This window comes from Ranitomeya imitator, chromosome 6 (assembly GCF_032444005.1).
Source record: "Ranitomeya imitator isolate aRanImi1 chromosome 6, aRanImi1.pri, whole genome shotgun sequence".
Lineage (NCBI taxonomy): Eukaryota > Metazoa > Chordata > Amphibia > Anura > Dendrobatidae > Ranitomeya > Ranitomeya imitator.
Window position 1 is genome coordinate 49,330,553 of NC_091287.1, and position 16,705 is coordinate 49,347,257.

The following is a 16,705-nucleotide window of genomic DNA, read 5'->3' on the forward strand; positions in this document are numbered from 1 at the left end:
CTGGATTAGAATAAGATTAGAAGAGGCAAATGACTGCAATTTTCCATAACTCCACCCAGAGAGATTCATTGACTCCTGATTCTGAAGCGCAATGATGGGGCCATTGGCCAGGGCTAGTGGTGCATGGAGGCGCCCTGGACTTTCCAGAGAGAGATGCTGCCTGTGCTTGATTTCTGCATAACTTACAGATGAGGATCCAGACTGTGGGAGTGAATTCACTAATCTAGTAATAATTGAGAATGGAGGTGGAACACTGTGCAGCTCCTCAGAGCGGAGACATCCTGATGGCTTCATGGATTGTTATTTGTGTCCACAGAGCACAGGCGCTTACACTGCAGAGTTTTGGATGAGGCGCGTCTCCTCGGGAAGAACGGCGCAGCAGAAGATCCTGTCTGTCATTGGTGAATGTATAGACAGTTTTGGCCCCGGGTGTAATGAAGTACACAAAATTCTCAACGCCCGCTGCCCTCTAGTACGGTTCTCCCACCAGCCCTCGGGCCTCCAGTGTGACCTGACAGCCGACAATAAGTAAGTACGTTTGCATGAAAAATGGATTTATTCTGTAGCGCTTTTATAGAAACCCTTCAGAATGTGCGATCATGCAGGACTGGGAGGAAAGTTTCCGGATAGCTGGATACAGATGTCTCATCTATGACCGTGCTTCTACAGCTAAGGGTGTGTCGTCTGTATGGGGAATGGACCGGACACAGACCCAATGTTAGCCGTCGTGCTAATACTGCACATGGGTCATTGTTCCCACGGTCCCCCGTATGTGAACCCGTTACACCGTGCACTAGTCCGGTCCAATTTCCAAAGTAGCGCAGGTAACTAGCAGTCAGATCCTGCACCCGTCCACCAAGTATGAGACACTCACGTACACACATTGCTCAAACCATACCCCCAAAATGTTCTTTCGCCCCACAAGTTTTAGACAAAAGTCTTGGCCTCAACACAATGATCCTAACTATGGCTTGTCCTATATGAAAATATGTAAAGGTGAGAAGTTAAAAAAACATTTTTTTTTCTTTTCGTTAACGATTTTTTTTTTCACCTCATTTATAAAAGTTTTTTTTTTTTCCCCCTACAAAGGCCGATATTGCAAAGGGGGAAAAAAAAAACTATTTGAAGCTCTGTAACTTAAAGAAAAATCAACTCCTTCCCCACCGTCCCGTAGAATGTAAGCCCGCAAGGGCAGGGTCCTCGCCCCTCTGTATCAGTCTGTCACTGTTAGTTTGCTTACTGTAAGTGATATCTGTAACTTGTATGTCACCCCTTCTCATGTACAGCACCATGGAATCAATGGTGCTATATAAATCATAATAATAATGTATTTTTATTTATTTTTATATTTTTCTTTAGCAAAGTTTGGAATTTTTTTTCACCACTTAGATAACACATAACCCAGACATGTTTAGTGCCTATGAATTCATAATGATCTGGAGAATCATAATGGCAGGTCAGTTTTAGCATTCAGTGAACCTAGCAAAAAAAGCCAAACAAAAAACAAGTGTGGGATTGCACTTTTTTGCAATTTCACTGCATTTGGAGTTTTTTTCCTGTTTTCGAGTACACAAAATGGTAAAACCAATGATGTCTTTCAAAAGTACAACTCGTCCCGCAAAATAATAAGCCCTCACACGGCCATATTGACAGAAAAATAAAAATGTTATGGCTCTGGGAAGGAGGGGAGCGAAAAAGGAAAACACAAAACTGAAAAAAAGCTCCATGGGTTAATATACGGTTGCTCTGCAGTGTCGAGTGCCGTACTGCTCCTTTTGTCAGTGACAGGACAGCTCTGCAGACTTTTTTCCTAGATTTGTCAGTAATATGGTGAGGATATATTCTACAGACTTAGGCCTCATTGAGTCTTCCACTTTTTTTTTTTTTTTTTTTTTTGGCATACGAAATGAAACGGCCATTTTCATGAATATGGTATGATTTTCATCGATTTTTTTTTTTTTTGTCCTAGTGTCAATTTTTTTTTTTTTTTTTTTAGAGCCAAAAAAAAAGAGTCACGGGCCAAGTAAATTTGTGAGTTTAATGCACAAATCTGATCAATAACGTAAGCTTCACTAGTACAGATTTGTTTATATTTTTCAGCTCGTTTTTGTAGGGAACAGGAAATTATTACTAAGCTTGTGTCGCCCTCTGCTGGATTAATTGTAAAAGTGTCATTTTAAGCCAGTATTTATCCATTTAGTTGAATTTCCTTTCTTCATTATCAGTGCTGATTATAGAAAGTGACTCAAATATATGAAGCCTATTTCAATCAGGCATGGATTGATCATGTTATTTAAGAAATATAATTTTTTTTTTTTAACTCAATCATTTTCTTTGCGTTCTAGAATTGCACTGCGGTGTTCTGAGCTTCTGTACATATACAGTAACCTGGACCACAGGGTGCGAGCGCTGGTGTTTGCTGTGAGATGCTGGGCTCGTGCCCATGGGATCACTAGCTCCATCCCTGGACAGTGGATCACCAATTTCTCCCTCACTATGATGGTCTTATTCTTCTTACAGAAGAGAAACTCTCCCATTATTCCAACACTTGATCAACTGAAAAGTCTTGCAGGTAAGGAAACAATTATTTTTTTTTTCTAAAAAAAAAATAATTAAATTATAGGAGGTTTGTAAGGAAGGTAATCCTATTTTTTTGGATCTGCATTAAACTAACAGGACTTTTTTTTCACACATTATAGACAATGATCTGCTCCAAAACTTCCAGTCTGTGTCCCACGTTGAGTCTTTTTTTTCTCTCTTAGGCCATGTTCACACATTCAGTATTTGATCAGTGTTTTACATCAGTATTTGTAAACCAAAACCAGGAGTGGGTGATAAATGCAGAAGTGGTGACGTGTTTCTATTCTACCTTTCCTCTGATTGTTCCACTCCTGGTTTTGACTTTTGTAAAATACTGATGTCAAATACTGAACATGTGAACGTGGCCTTAAGCATGGTGTCTTATAGGGGAATGCAATTTACAAGGTGTATCTCTGCCCTAGCCTGGTTAAACTTCATGGATTTTTTTTTTTCTTTCTCTTTTTTTTTTTTTAGCCTATGGCATCTACAGTCCATTTTTAAGTTTTGTTTGGTTTCTCTCCTATTCTTCCAGGAGGCATAACTTTTTTTGTTTTTCTGTCTAGACAGATGTATAAGAGCTTGATTAATTGTGGTGCGAGTTGTTGCTTTTAATCCTTTTTTTCCTTTCTATGTATTAAAAAAATAAAATAAAAAGAAAGAAGGAAAAAAAATATAATTGCATTATTTTGCATGTGCAAAGGTTGATGTAGTCTTAACAGGAGGCGCAAATAATCCTACAATAAACATTATGGACCCAGTGACGCGTCTCATTTAGTAAGCAGCACTTACTCACAAGTCCTATAAATTATCTCCTTATATCATTCACACCTGGACCTAAATGTATCCGGAGCGTCTCAGAAATTGGGGTACAGGAGGGATCATGGGGGAGAGGGTTTTTTTTTTCTGTTCTTCATGTGAATACTTTTTTATGATAAGCATCTTTAAGAAGGTGCCAGTGTTGGGCTGATGTTATGACCACAGCGCCCCCTATCAATCAGTAGACGAAGGTGACAGCAGCACTCAAAAAGCCACTTCATCTCCTGCCAGCTCCACTACACCATGCGACACCTGAGAAAAAGCCAACGGGAAACAAATCCACACAGCAATCTCCTCTCTCGTTCTACTGACAGTCGGCCACTCCAGACAGACCTCCAGCGATTAGATGTTTGTGGAGTGTTATAGAAAAATCCAAAGGGAAACCACGACACATATAGTGCTAGAAATTTCTTCTTTACTCGCCTCAGTTAAAGGGACACTGTCACCTGAATTTGGAGGGAACAATCTTCAGCCATGGAGGCGGGGTTTTTGGGTGTTTGATTCACCCTTTCCTTACCCGCTGTCTGAAATATTGGATTGAAGTTCATTCTCTGTCCTCCGTAGTACATGCCTGCACAAAGCAATCTTGCCTTGCGCAGGCGTGTACTATGGAGGACAGAGAATGAACTTCAATCCAATATTGCAGCCAGCATGCAGCCAGCGGGTAAGGAAAGGGTGAATCAAACACCCAAAAACCCCGCCTCCATGGCTGAAGATTGTTCCCTCCAAATTCAGGTGACAGTCCCTTTAATTCTGTAGTACAACACATGGCTTTTTTTTTTCTTTCAGAAACAGTGTAATTGACGCAGTGGATAAATGATTGATAGAATACATGAAGCAAAAAAAAATAAAAATTGGTGGATTCTTTGTTTCAACTATTCTGTCAATCTTTTTAGCCATTGTTTTATTATGCGCTTTTTGATAAGTGTCATACACTACACTACAGAATTCATTGAGGTGGGTAAGGCCTCTTTCACACTTCCGTCCGTACAGGTCCGTCGCAATGCGTCGAGCTGACGTACCAACGGACGTGGTGAAAGTTTTGCACGATGTGGGCAGCGGATGCAGTTTTTCTACGCATCCGCTGCCCATTCTGCAGTCCGGGGAGGAGGGGGCGGAGTTTCGGCCGCGCATGCGCGGTCGAAAATGGCAGACGTGACGGACAACAAAAAACCTTCACTTGAACGTTTTTTTTACGACGGAAGTGTGAAAGAGGCCTAAGAAGGAAACTTCCAGCACTGTAAGGCTATGTGCACACATTCAGTGTTTGCAGCAAATACTGATGTACTGGCAGCAAAAAAAAAAAAACGCGTTTCGATGCAGTTTTATTTTTTCTATGCATTTTCGCCATTCATGAAAATGGGTGAAAAATGCTTTAAATGCAACGAAGGAATCGGCAGCTGAAGATGTGAAACTGCTTAAAATCCGCAAGGATAAAATAAGCCTCGTGTGCACGAGACTTTGCTGTGATGATAAAATGCTTTGTTTTTCGCGGCATAAACACGATGTGTGAACGTACCCTAAGGCTGTTACCACATAAATGTGTTTGTTCGATATGTTAGAGGGTACGCGGAGGGGCAGTTCCCTCTTACTTTAATCAGCCCTAATGGAGGAGTAATACTAAACTCTGATAAAAAAATTTTTATTTCAGGTAAAAAGGAAAAATGCATCATTGATGGCAACGACTGCACGTTTGTCGGCGATCTTAACAAAATCAAACAGACTGCAAATACAGAGACCCTCGGTAAGTCAGATGTGGGTGCAAGGCATCTGGAGAGATGTGCCCATACATTCATCATCGCAGTCCCCACCCTGGACTGTCGTCAGTACGCTGGGGGGTAGCATGACTACATTGCACTGTGCTCTGACTTGAAGGGGTTTCTCTGGCAGTTCTTTAGTGGGGTGCATGATCCTGAAAAACATCAATTTATTTCCTCATTGTTTAAAGGGTTATTCCCATCTACATAAATATGTAATATCGGATAGTGCTTGCTCTTTCTGATTGAAGGAGGACGGTTTGTGTAAGATTCACAATCCTACCACATATACCGGGGTCATGCGTCTTTATGTTCCTAGATTAATACCTCCCACAGTTTCTGAGTAGACATAACTCACCATTTCATCGGCTCAGTACAGCTGCAGCAAGTCCAGGTATTGAAGCCTACACACAGGTGCTTCTCACAAAATTAGAATATCATCAAAAAGTTAATTTATTTCAGTTCTTCAATACAAAAAGTGAAACTCCTATAGTCATTACTAACAGAGTGATCTATTTCAAGTGTTTGTTTCTGTTAATGTTGATGATTATGGCTTACAGCCAATGAAAACCCAAAAGTCATTATCTTAATAAATTAGAATAACTAATAAAAACACCTGCAAAGGCTCCTAAGCATTTAAAAAGGTCCCTTAGTCTGTTTCAGTAGCTCCACAATCATGGGGAAGACTGCTGACTTGACAGATGCTCAGAAGGCAGTCACAGACACACTCCACAAGAAGGGGAAGCCACAAAAGGTCATTGCTAAATAAGCTGGCTGTTCAAAGAGTGCTGTATCCAAGCATATTAAGGGAAAGTTGAGTGGAAGGAAAAAGTGTGGTAGAAAAGGGTGCACAAGCAACCGGGATAACCGCAGCCTTGAAAGGATTGTTAAGAAAAGGCCATTCAAAAAATTGGGGGAGATTCACAAGGCGTGGAATCATTGGTGCTGGAGTCATTGCTTCAAGAGCCACCACACACAGATGTATCCAGGACATGGGCTACAAGTGTCACATTCTTTGTGTGAAGCCACTCATGACCGATAGACAACGCCAGCAGCGTCTTACCTGGGCCAAGGAGAAAAAGTACTGGACTGTTGTCAGTGGTCCAAGGTGTTGTTTTCAGATTAAAATAAATTTTGCATTTCATTTGGAAATGAAGGTCCCAAAGTGTGGAGGAAGAGTGGAGAGGCCACAATCCAAGCTGCTGGAGGTCTAGTGTGAAGTTTCCACAATCAGTGATGGTTTTGGGAGCCATGTCATCTGCTGGTGTAGGTCCACTGTGTTTTATCAAGACCAAAGTCAGCGCAGCCGTCTACCAGGAAATTTTAGAGCACTTCATGTTTCCTTCTGCCAACAAGCTTTTTGGAGATGGAAATTTCATTCTCCAACAGGACTTGGCACCTGTCCACACTACCAAACGTACCAAAACTTGTTTTAAAAACAACAGTATAACTGTGCTTGATTGGCAGCAAACTCGCCTGACCTTAACCCCATAGAGAATCTGAGGTATTGTCAAGAGGAAGATGAAACACCAGACCCAACAATGCAGACGAGCTGAAGGCAGCTATCAAAGCAACCTGGGCTTCCATAACCCCTCAGCAGTGCCACGGGCTGATCGCCTCCATGCCACGCCGCATTGATGCAGTAATTGTTACAAAAAGAGCCCGACCACGTAATGGGTGCATTTACTCATCTTACATTTCAGTAGGCCAACATTTCAGATTTTAAAATCAATTTTCAAGCTGGTGTTATAAAGTATTCTAATTTACTGAGACAATGACTTTTGGGTTTTTATTGGCTGTAAGCCACAATCATCAACGTTAACAGAAATAAACACTTGAAATAGTTCACTCTGTTAGTAATGACTCTATATAATGAATTTCACTTTTTTGTATTGAAGAACTGAGATAAATTAACTTTTTGATTTTCTAATTTTGTGAGACTCCCCTGTATGGCCACCACATTATGGCCGTCCGAATCCATTCTTACTAGCCAAGATGCAATCAGGACTGCCATTAAGGCAAAGAGAGCTGAGGCTTTTCACTCTTCCCTTCCCGGCTACTACCTGGATATTAGTGCTGAAAATGATTCATGTGCGATGGAAGAACAAGATGTGAACGTTGCGGATTTACTAGAACTATGTAACCCAGGTCATCATGATAAATGTGTTTTTATATATTTTTTTGTAGATATTCTTCTCATTGAATTCCTGGAGTTTTATGGAAAATTTGACTTCAAAACCAATTGCATAGATATTCGCAAGGTTTGTATATTCTGCATGGAGACTGAATTTTGTAGCAGATACTTGGAGGGCTGCAGTATTTAAAGGATTACTCTTACCAGGAGAATCGCCTTTGCTTAGGTGGTTTCCCTGATGCTAAGCTGATCGTTGCTCGCCCCAATGCTACAGTCCTCCCATCAACATGTTGTTGGTGAAGAAAATTGCCAGCCTCATGCACAGCAGAATAGAGGTGTCACACTGGCCACTACTAGGCATGAGCAGACCTGTGGAAGTTATGGTTCTGGTACCCAAACTTTAGTACTAAGTTTGATTTGGGTACCAGAACAGTTCCCCAACTTGAACCCAAACCCCATTGAAATCAATGGGGAATCGAACTTTGGAGCTGGAAAATCTTCCCCTCTCCCCTACTTCACCCTCTTTACTCTCCCCGAACCCATAACGTTTAAGTTAAGATTTCCTCATCTCTATTCACTACTCATGAACAAGCCATGAGGCAGAGTGATCAAGAGGTCCAAGGTCAAAAGCCTATAACGTTCGTCAAAGACAAACTGATAAGACAAACAGGGGCAAAGTCTGGGGTCTGGTAACTGTCAGAATATGTCAAAGGCACATCCAAGGTCCGGCAACAAAAGATCAGAATACAGAGTAAACACTCCACTGAACTGAAGCTACAGTTGAGAATGACCTAACATTGCCAGCCAATTAACTAGCCTGGCAGTTATCCGGAAAGGAAAATACCTGACAGCCTGATACGTCCCTGCTATCCATAAGGCAACTGAGCTGTCACTGACAGCCTGACATTCCCCTGCTATATCCATAGGGAGCTGAGCTGTCACTCACAGTACTGACAGCCCGACATGCCCCTGCTATATCTATAGGGAGCTGAGCTGTCACTCACAGCATTGACAATCTGACGTCCCTGCTTTCCATAGGGGCTGAGCTGTCACTGACAGCCTGACATGCCCTTGCTATATCCATAGGGGGCTGAGCTGTCACTCACAGCCTGATGTCCCTGCTTTCCATAAGGTGGCTGAGATGTCACTGACAGTCTGACATGCCCCTGCTATATCCATAGAGGGCTGAGCTGTCACTCACAGTACTAACAGCCCGACATGCCCCTGCTATATCCATAGGGAGCTGAGCTGTCACTCACAGCACTGACAATCTGACGTCCCTGCTTTCCATAGGGGCTGAGTTGTCACTGACAGCCCGACATGCTCCTGCTATATCCATAGGGAGCTAAGCAGTCACTCACAGCACTGACAATCTGACGTCCCTGCTTTCCATAGGGGGCTGAGCTGTCACTGACAGCCTGATGTCCCTGCTATCCATAGGGGAATGAGCTGTCACTGACAGCCTAACGTCCCTGCTATCCATAGGGGCTGAGCTGTCGCTGACAGCCTGACTTGCCCCTGCTATCCATAGGGGCTGAGCTGTCACTGACAGCCTGACTTGCCTCTACTATATCCATAGGGAGCTGAGCTGTCACTCACAGCACTGACAATCTGATGTCCCTGCTTTCCATAGGGGCTGAGCTGTCACTGACAGCCTGACATGCCCCTACTATATCCATAGGGAGCTGAGCTGTCACTGACGGCCCTGCTATCCATAGGGGAATGAGCTGTAGCTCGCACTGTCTTGCGGCCTCTAGACATAAAGGTGCTGTCATTTACGGACTACTTTTGTACCCACTTATTTGGTGACCAAATTTAATGTGGCATTATTTCCTAGTAGCAGCTTTTTTTTCCTCTAGGCCAAAGTGACATTCATAAGAAGCATATTTGGTTTCAGTTGAAGCCATCTGCACAAACTTTGGTTTAGTTAGAGGACATTGATCTTCATTAATCTGTTTTTTTTTTGTCCTTTAGGGCCTAGAAAAGAACAAACCAGAAGTCGCTGCTCTCTACATCCAGAATCCATTCGAACAGACACTAAACGTTAGTAAAAATGTCAACCAGCCCCAGCTCCAAAGGTTTGTGAACCTCGCTCAGGAGAGCGCCTTCATCTTACAAGACCAGGTCCGAGAATCTGCAAAAATTGGGAAACCCTGGGGCCTCGCTTCAATATTACTCACGAACGGCTCTGACAGAGAAACCACCACAAAGAGGAAGAAAAAGATATTGGCCAGTGAAAGGATCGGTGGTCTGCTGGACTCGCTGAAGGACAATGGTAATACAGGAAAGAGAAAAGTGGAGCACTGACCATGGTTGTAGGCTTCATCGGAAAAAGCCCAGCTCCGCACCAGAACTTCTCCTGAACTGCGCTGTCCGAGCACACCTCCCGGAGTAATCACCACTTTATAGCCATCAAGTGCTCTTTTACTGATTTTATATAAAAAAAACTGGATCGTCTACAACAGACAAGATGGCAGACGGTGCGTTAATTACAGGGCACTAATCGCGGAGACCACCGGCCCTGCCATGAACTTGTCATGTACAGTACAGCAAGAACACAGAGACTGTCAATTTATTAAAATTATTATTCTTTATATTGGCTGTGCTTTCTTATCGATAGAAGGAAGTGTATATATTACGGGACGAGAGACAAATATACAGTTTTACGTTTTCCCATAATCCTAGCCCCCATATTGAAAATGATAAAATAAACTGTTACTCACCCTCACGAGGTCCAGTAAAAAAAAAAAGCGAGAAGGGAGTCAACATGTTCCTACATTTCCTAGAGGAATAGCACAATGCAGATTTTTAAGACTTTAATTAATGTGCCTAATTGGAGCCCGACCATACAAAACCACTACGAAGCCTAAAATTGAAGGGTTAATGGTTCTCCGCAAAGCATACCTGCGTTTCCACCTCTTTTCTCACATTGTCTGAATTGCAGCATAAATTGTCCTTGAATTTCTACCATCAGGTGTCATCTATCAGTTTGGATAAAAAAAGGGGGCTGCTCATTATATTCCTGATTCCAGGAGTTCACAGCAGCGGCGGGTCTTCTGGGTATTGTAGTGAATGCCAGAGAAGGAAGGACCATACTATGGAGACATGGTTTGGGGGGCAGTCTGGTAATGAGGGTGGAAAGACAGCCATGCCAGACTAATATGAAGGTTATATTATAGTGCTGCAGTACCTCGTTGAATGCCTAATGGTATATATGCTGTGAAACACATTTTCTACCACGAAAACATTGAAAATGATCACCATTCCTAGGGATAGATGATGACCTTGTAATCTGCGGGCGTCCGACCAATGGGACCCCCACAGATCCCAAGAATGGGGCCCTTAGGGATCATTATTTATGGGACTAATGGAGTTAGTTGCATTCAGCGATCTCGGGCAGTACCACATGCACCTGAGCTCCATTTATCTAAGTCCACTGCTCTGTTCTAACGTGGCTCTTTAGGGCCCAGGCGTCCTCACCGATCAGAAAGTTCTCACCAATCCTGCAGATTATAATGTTCAATGCTAGGAATATCCCTTTAAAGGGAATCTGTCACCAAATTTTTACAACCCCGTCTGAGAGCAGCATGATTTTAAAGGTAGAGACCCTGATTCGAGTGATGTCACTTACTGGGCTGCTAGCTGTAGATTTGAAACAATCATGGTCTTATCTGCTGAAGATCTAGCAGTTCTCTGAACCATGAGCTTTATATAACCCTGCCCACATCACTGGCAGATTTCAGCGTACACTGTGCATAGGCAGAAAGCTGCCAATCAATGATGGGGTAATACAGAAATCATGAATATGAAGGACTATATGGTAGCAGGTTTACCAGTCCTTTAGTGATACTCTCCTGATAAGTCAATTATTTGATCAAAACTACAGCAAGCAGCCCAGTAAGTGACACATTGCTGGAATCAGGGTCTCTGTCTCTCCATTATGCTGCTCTCAGATTAGGTGACATACTGCTATTAATTTCTTTTAACTTATTAGTCCGGTACAAGTTAATTTAGTAAAATGTTTTGTTTTTTTTAACTCCCAGAGCTGTAGATGTGCTCGGACTTTCTAATCTACTCTCTGTTCCAGTCTGGTGCAGAATCTATTCCTAGAAAACTCTTTAATTTGTGCTTTGCTTAATTTGCTTCTGATTAAACGATCTAGTTCGGTATAAATGGATCTGAAAGGCGAAAATAAATGAGCCACAACACAGAACTAATGGTACCTGCAGCTCCCGGGATTGTAATTAACCACCAGCGCTGCCTTTCCCTGTACCGGGGAGATGATCGTTCTCCAGAATTCCACTGGAGGGCACACTTCTAGCATGACCTGTATTAAACACGCTGGATATTCAGCAGCATGGAATAAGGTCTGCAAGCTGCAGTCACTAAGGCTGCTTTCACACTGTGCTCCTGTTTGTTGGTCCTGCCGGGGCTTACATTTGAATCCCCCGCAAAACTGGATTCCAGCGTATACACCGACGGTGCCGTATACTAGATGCATGACAATACGAACGTTCGCTTTGTCAGCATCATTCTAGTCTATGGTCCCCATTTTCTGGGAGGGTTAGAATGTAAGCCCCGACTGGACCAACAAGCGTGTGCACAGTTCGCATTAGTGGCACAACCATGCTGCTGGCACGGACTGTCAATCTTCAGGAGCCCACCACCCTGGGGCAATCCGAGAGGCTGGTGAGCGGTGCGCTCCTAAGGCTATGTGCACACGTTGCGGATTAGGCTTAGGAATTTCTGGTGCGGATTCTGCCTCTCCTGGCAGAAAACGCACCTGCGGATTTGTCGCGTTTTTTTGTGCGTTTCCGCCGCGTTTTTTGTGCGTCTTTGCTGCGGTTTTCTTGCGTTTTTTACCCCTGCGGTTTTCTATAATGGAATGGGTACAAAAACGCTGCAGATTCACAAAAAAAGAAGTGACATGATACTTCTTTTAAACCGCAGCGTTTCCGCAGCGGATTTTCCGCAAGGTGTGCACAGCATTTTGTTTTTCTCATTGATTTACATTGTACTGTAAATCAATTGCGGATCTGCAGCGTTTCTGCACTGCAAAAACCGCTGCGGATCCGCAGAGAATCCGCAACGTGTGCACATACCCTAAAGATGAAACAAAAGAAAATCCTATAAAAAAGGAAAGTAGTAAAATAATTTGTCATGGGGGGGAAAAAATTCACAAATAACTTTTAATTAAAAAAAAATAAAAAAAAGCAAGTAGAAAACAAGTTTAGACCGATACAGTACAAAGAAATCTGATAACTTGTACTGATCATTAAAGGCCCAGAATGTTCCCACAAGGAAGGGGTTAAATGTCTTTATGTTTTATAGAAAACTCCTTTTATCATAATAAAGCAAATAAATTGCTTGTCCACTAATCGTCTGTGTGTTTCATGTGCCCACAGTCTTTTCCCGTATGTCGCCGCCGCTCTGCATTTATCACCACCCAGTAGAATAATGTGGTTTTGGGTGTAGACGGATGATGTAATAAAATGACGGGACACCATTTCCTATACTCAGGGATTGCCAACCGTCCACAAATTCTTGGAGAGTCTGTAAAAATCGGACATTTTTTTTTCACTGTCTGAAACAAAAAATTTGAGTCATCTGTGATCCTCATATTACAGCTCACAGTGGATGCGGCCGATGGGATCATATCGGTATTCGGAGCAATAGACTTATGTAACCTTTACTCGTCTTCGGGGTTTATTAACCAATGCTTCTACAATAAATGTTATCGGTTATTGATTTTTTTGGATAACCTGTCTAGAAAAAAAGAAAAATGTAGCTGGTAACGCTCTTTGAGCTTGTTCAGACATCAGTGATTTTCCTCTTACGCGAAAAACGGACGGATTTCTATCAGTGTTTTGGATCAGATTTTCATCAGTGTCCCTTTTAACCGTCAGTTTAGTCAGTTTTTATTTGGCACACAAAAAGTTTTCTCAAGTTTCTCCTATCAAGCAAACGTGAAAATCGGAGAGCAGATGGACGGCTTCCGGGTGCTGTACGATGTTTTTCACGGACCCATAGACTTGCATTACCAAGTTTGATATATCACTCTGATCAAAATTCGAACATGTATCCGTGTTTTGGTGCGGACAACATGATCTGCAAAAATACAAGGACAAGTGAGCAGCCCGATAGATTATCATGGGTATGTGCACACCAGGGACCTGAATCATCAAAACTTTTACACCAAAAAATTGGCACAAAAAGTGTCGACTTGAAGTTGCACATCATTTTTTCAACTTTTGGCACACCTGTTTTTTCCACGTCTGCCAAAATTAGCAGCTCTAAGGCAGGATATGGGCGTGGAGGGGGCCTGAAGCCACCGCTCATCTAATTCATGACAAGTTGTGGGACTACTTATGCCAGAAACCTTACTGCAGTCCCTGACAGGAGTGAGATTTGTGGTATGGCGCACGGAGGTGAGCTCCACTTGTCAGACGCTTCAGGTTCATTAAAGGGCAGGCACCTCCTCGTTAATCAGATGTCTCTGACTCTACCATGTCCCTTCATTAAGAGAAAAATGATTGAAAAGTGTACAAATACCCATTGGTGGAGAACATGCATTTACTTTCTGGTTTTTATGTTTGGGGAGGACTTCCTCCTTATGAAGTTCTCTCGTGAACGCTCTTCTTGTCCGGTGCTGGGATAGTAAGTTTTGATCTGATAAAACACATAAGAGTTCATTCTGGAATGCACAAATGTGTTTCTTGGATCCCTGTAAATATTAAACACATTCCTCTCACTTATACTTGTGCGGAGGCCAGAACAAGTTTAAGTTAGGATACAATGTGTAAGATTACATGGGGGTCAGGGAGACGTCTAGGAACATAAACCGGCTGGAGGGTTCTCACATCAGACCAAACAGCTTAGAACAATAAATGGAAATTCTTAGATTATCCTCCATGTGAGACATCTATGTCTACCAGCAGAGAATGGAGAATCACAAGAAGTCGTTGACCTCTTTCTTTGCCCTTCCTACAACGAGGTCCCTCCTACAGTATCTTCTAGCTGTGCCAAGTAGTCCTCCAAGTGTTCTTTTACTCATGGAACCAATCAAATGCCAGAATGCACACCGTGTACAAATCAAGCAACAAATTTTACTATTCTTGTGTTGACGTCTCTCTTTGCCCTTCCTACAAGGAGGTCCATCCTAGCTTCTAGCTGTGCCAGTAGTCCTGCAAGTCTCCTTTTGCTCATCGGTTGGAACTAGTGATGGGCGAGTATGCTTGTTACTCCAGTTTCTCCGAGCATGCTCGGGTAGTCTCCGAGGATTTCATTGTGCTTCGAGATTTAGTTTATGTCAATGCAGCTGTATGATTTACAGCTACTAGCCAGCTTGATTACATGTGGGGATTCCCTAGCAACCAGGCAACTCCCACATGTACTCAGGCTGTCTAGTAGCTGTAAATCATTCAGCTGCCGGGATGAAAACTTAATCTCCGAGCAGTCATAAATACTCGGAGATCACCTGAGCGTGCTCGGGAAAACCCGATCGAGTACACTCGGTCATCACTAGTGTTTATGTCTTTTAACACAGAAGTTTATGGCTGATGGATGGAAAGGTTTTTTTGTTTAACATAGTGCAAGATTACGGTTTTAGATACAAGGATTTATTATTTATATTTCCTTATATAGCGCCATCATATTTCACCGTACTTTACAGACATCATCATCACTGGGGGTCACAATCTAAATTCCCTATCAGTACGTCTTTGGAGTGTGGCAGGGAACTTATGCAAACACAAAAAGAATATTCAAACTCCTTGCAGATGTTTTTCTTGGTGGGATTTGAATCCAGGGCTAGGGATACAGTGTTAAGCACTGAGCCACCATACTGGGCAGAATGGACACTTCTGTACTTCGGTGGTTACATACCTCATCGTTCGAATATACTGGAGCTCAAATACTAGCAACACAAGGGTAACATTAGGCTTTTGGACCCTTTTACAACATTTTAAACACTTGCCTCCACCTACCATGTACAATTTATAACGCAGGTGTCTTCCTATGTAGCAGTCAGTCTTCCAGCATCTTCAGGCACTCACATACAGTGATAAATAATACCACCTGATGCACCAAATAAAAAATGTACAGTATATATAGGCCTAAAGTGACCTGCAGCCCGCAGAACAGGGAGTACTAAGGTACTGAGACTATGGCTCCCTGCTGTAGCACAGGATTTAAAGAGATCCTGTCTTCAGGATTATCCATGTTAAACTAAAGGTATGGGCAGAATGGCGCTGTCATACTGATTTCACACATACCTTTAGTGTCAAAATCTGCAGCCTGGTTTTCATTAAATCATAAATTTTGGTTTCTTCGGGCAGGACTGTGGGCAGAGTCCTTGGCTCACAGGGCTCAGCCTTGGCCCCTCCGCTGCCTCTGTTGCGTTCGTCATGCATTTATTTAAATTTTCGGCTGGTCCCATCTTAGCTGTGGGCCCTGTTCTTGCTAGTGGCGGTCTTTATGAAAATGGCACCGGCGCACGCGCAGATCGACCACCGGATGTTTTCAGGAAAATGGCACCGGAGATGGTGCAGAATGAGAACTCGGCTCGTTATTGAGAGAAATCATAATAGAAGCTCGTTAGCACGTGACCGTAAATATGAAAATCGCATGGGAGTGGTCATGTTATGCCTGCTAGAGCCGAATAAAGGGGGGTGCTTCTAGGTACTAACCATGCAAGGTGTCTACATTTTTGCATTGGACCATTTTCCTTTTTGTAAATTTTTTAAATGAAAAAAAAAAGACAGTATATATATATTTTTTTGCCTAAAATACAAAGGAAATGTGTCATCTTTAACTTTAGGCCATTTAGAGATCATTTCATCTTAAACTTGCTTAACTGTTCACAAGAACAGAAATTATAACCAGGGGAGCACAAACTTTTACGTGTCACTGTAAGTTGGGATGGGTTCAACACTCATATAATAATGTAGACTTTATTCGTCAATATTCCAGACATACACATGTACTTGTTATGGTACATCTGGAACCCTTTATCAGAAGTCATGCCATACCCTCCTGTAGCTTGGATATAATGGAGCACTCATTAATGGCTACCCGAGTGCTGCCGTAATAACTTCTCTAGTACTAATTATTTCCAATCACTACAGCCATGCTGTACTTACATAAGGAGGAATCCATGATGGGAAAGTTGAGCAAAAGAAGTGCACACAATTTTTATGTCCGCTGCTGATCTGATTTGACACATGCAATCACATGTACTGTTTGTTAGTTTTGTTCATTTTGCCTTCCAGAAATAGATTTTTTTTAATTTTCCTCCTAACATAGTCAGTTGATAGCCATTTTATTAGCAGGACAGGTTGTAGTTTTGCTGGCACCATGTAATATAATATATTGACAAACAGAATAAAAAGAACAGCAAATCTGCCATTAGATTTTGCTT

The 16,705-nt window shown here is 42.4% G+C and overlaps 1 protein-coding gene across 1 annotated transcript in view; it reads left to right on the forward strand.

Annotated features, from left to right (window-relative positions):
* MTPAP (mitochondrial poly(A) polymerase) overlaps positions 1-9,881 on the forward strand; it is a 42,165-nt gene extending 32,284 nt beyond the window's left edge. Inside the window, exons 5-9 of the mRNA XM_069729638.1 lie at positions 317-528; positions 2,346-2,572; positions 5,048-5,140; positions 7,341-7,414; positions 9,262-9,881. Coding sequence (XP_069585739.1) covers positions 317-528; positions 2,346-2,572; positions 5,048-5,140; positions 7,341-7,414; positions 9,262-9,594 — 939 coding nt within the window. The 3' untranslated portion in view covers positions 9,595-9,881. The remainder of the gene's footprint in view (positions 1-316; positions 529-2,345; positions 2,573-5,047; positions 5,141-7,340; positions 7,415-9,261) is intronic.
* The last annotated feature ends 6,824 nt before the right edge of the window (positions 9,882-16,705 follow it).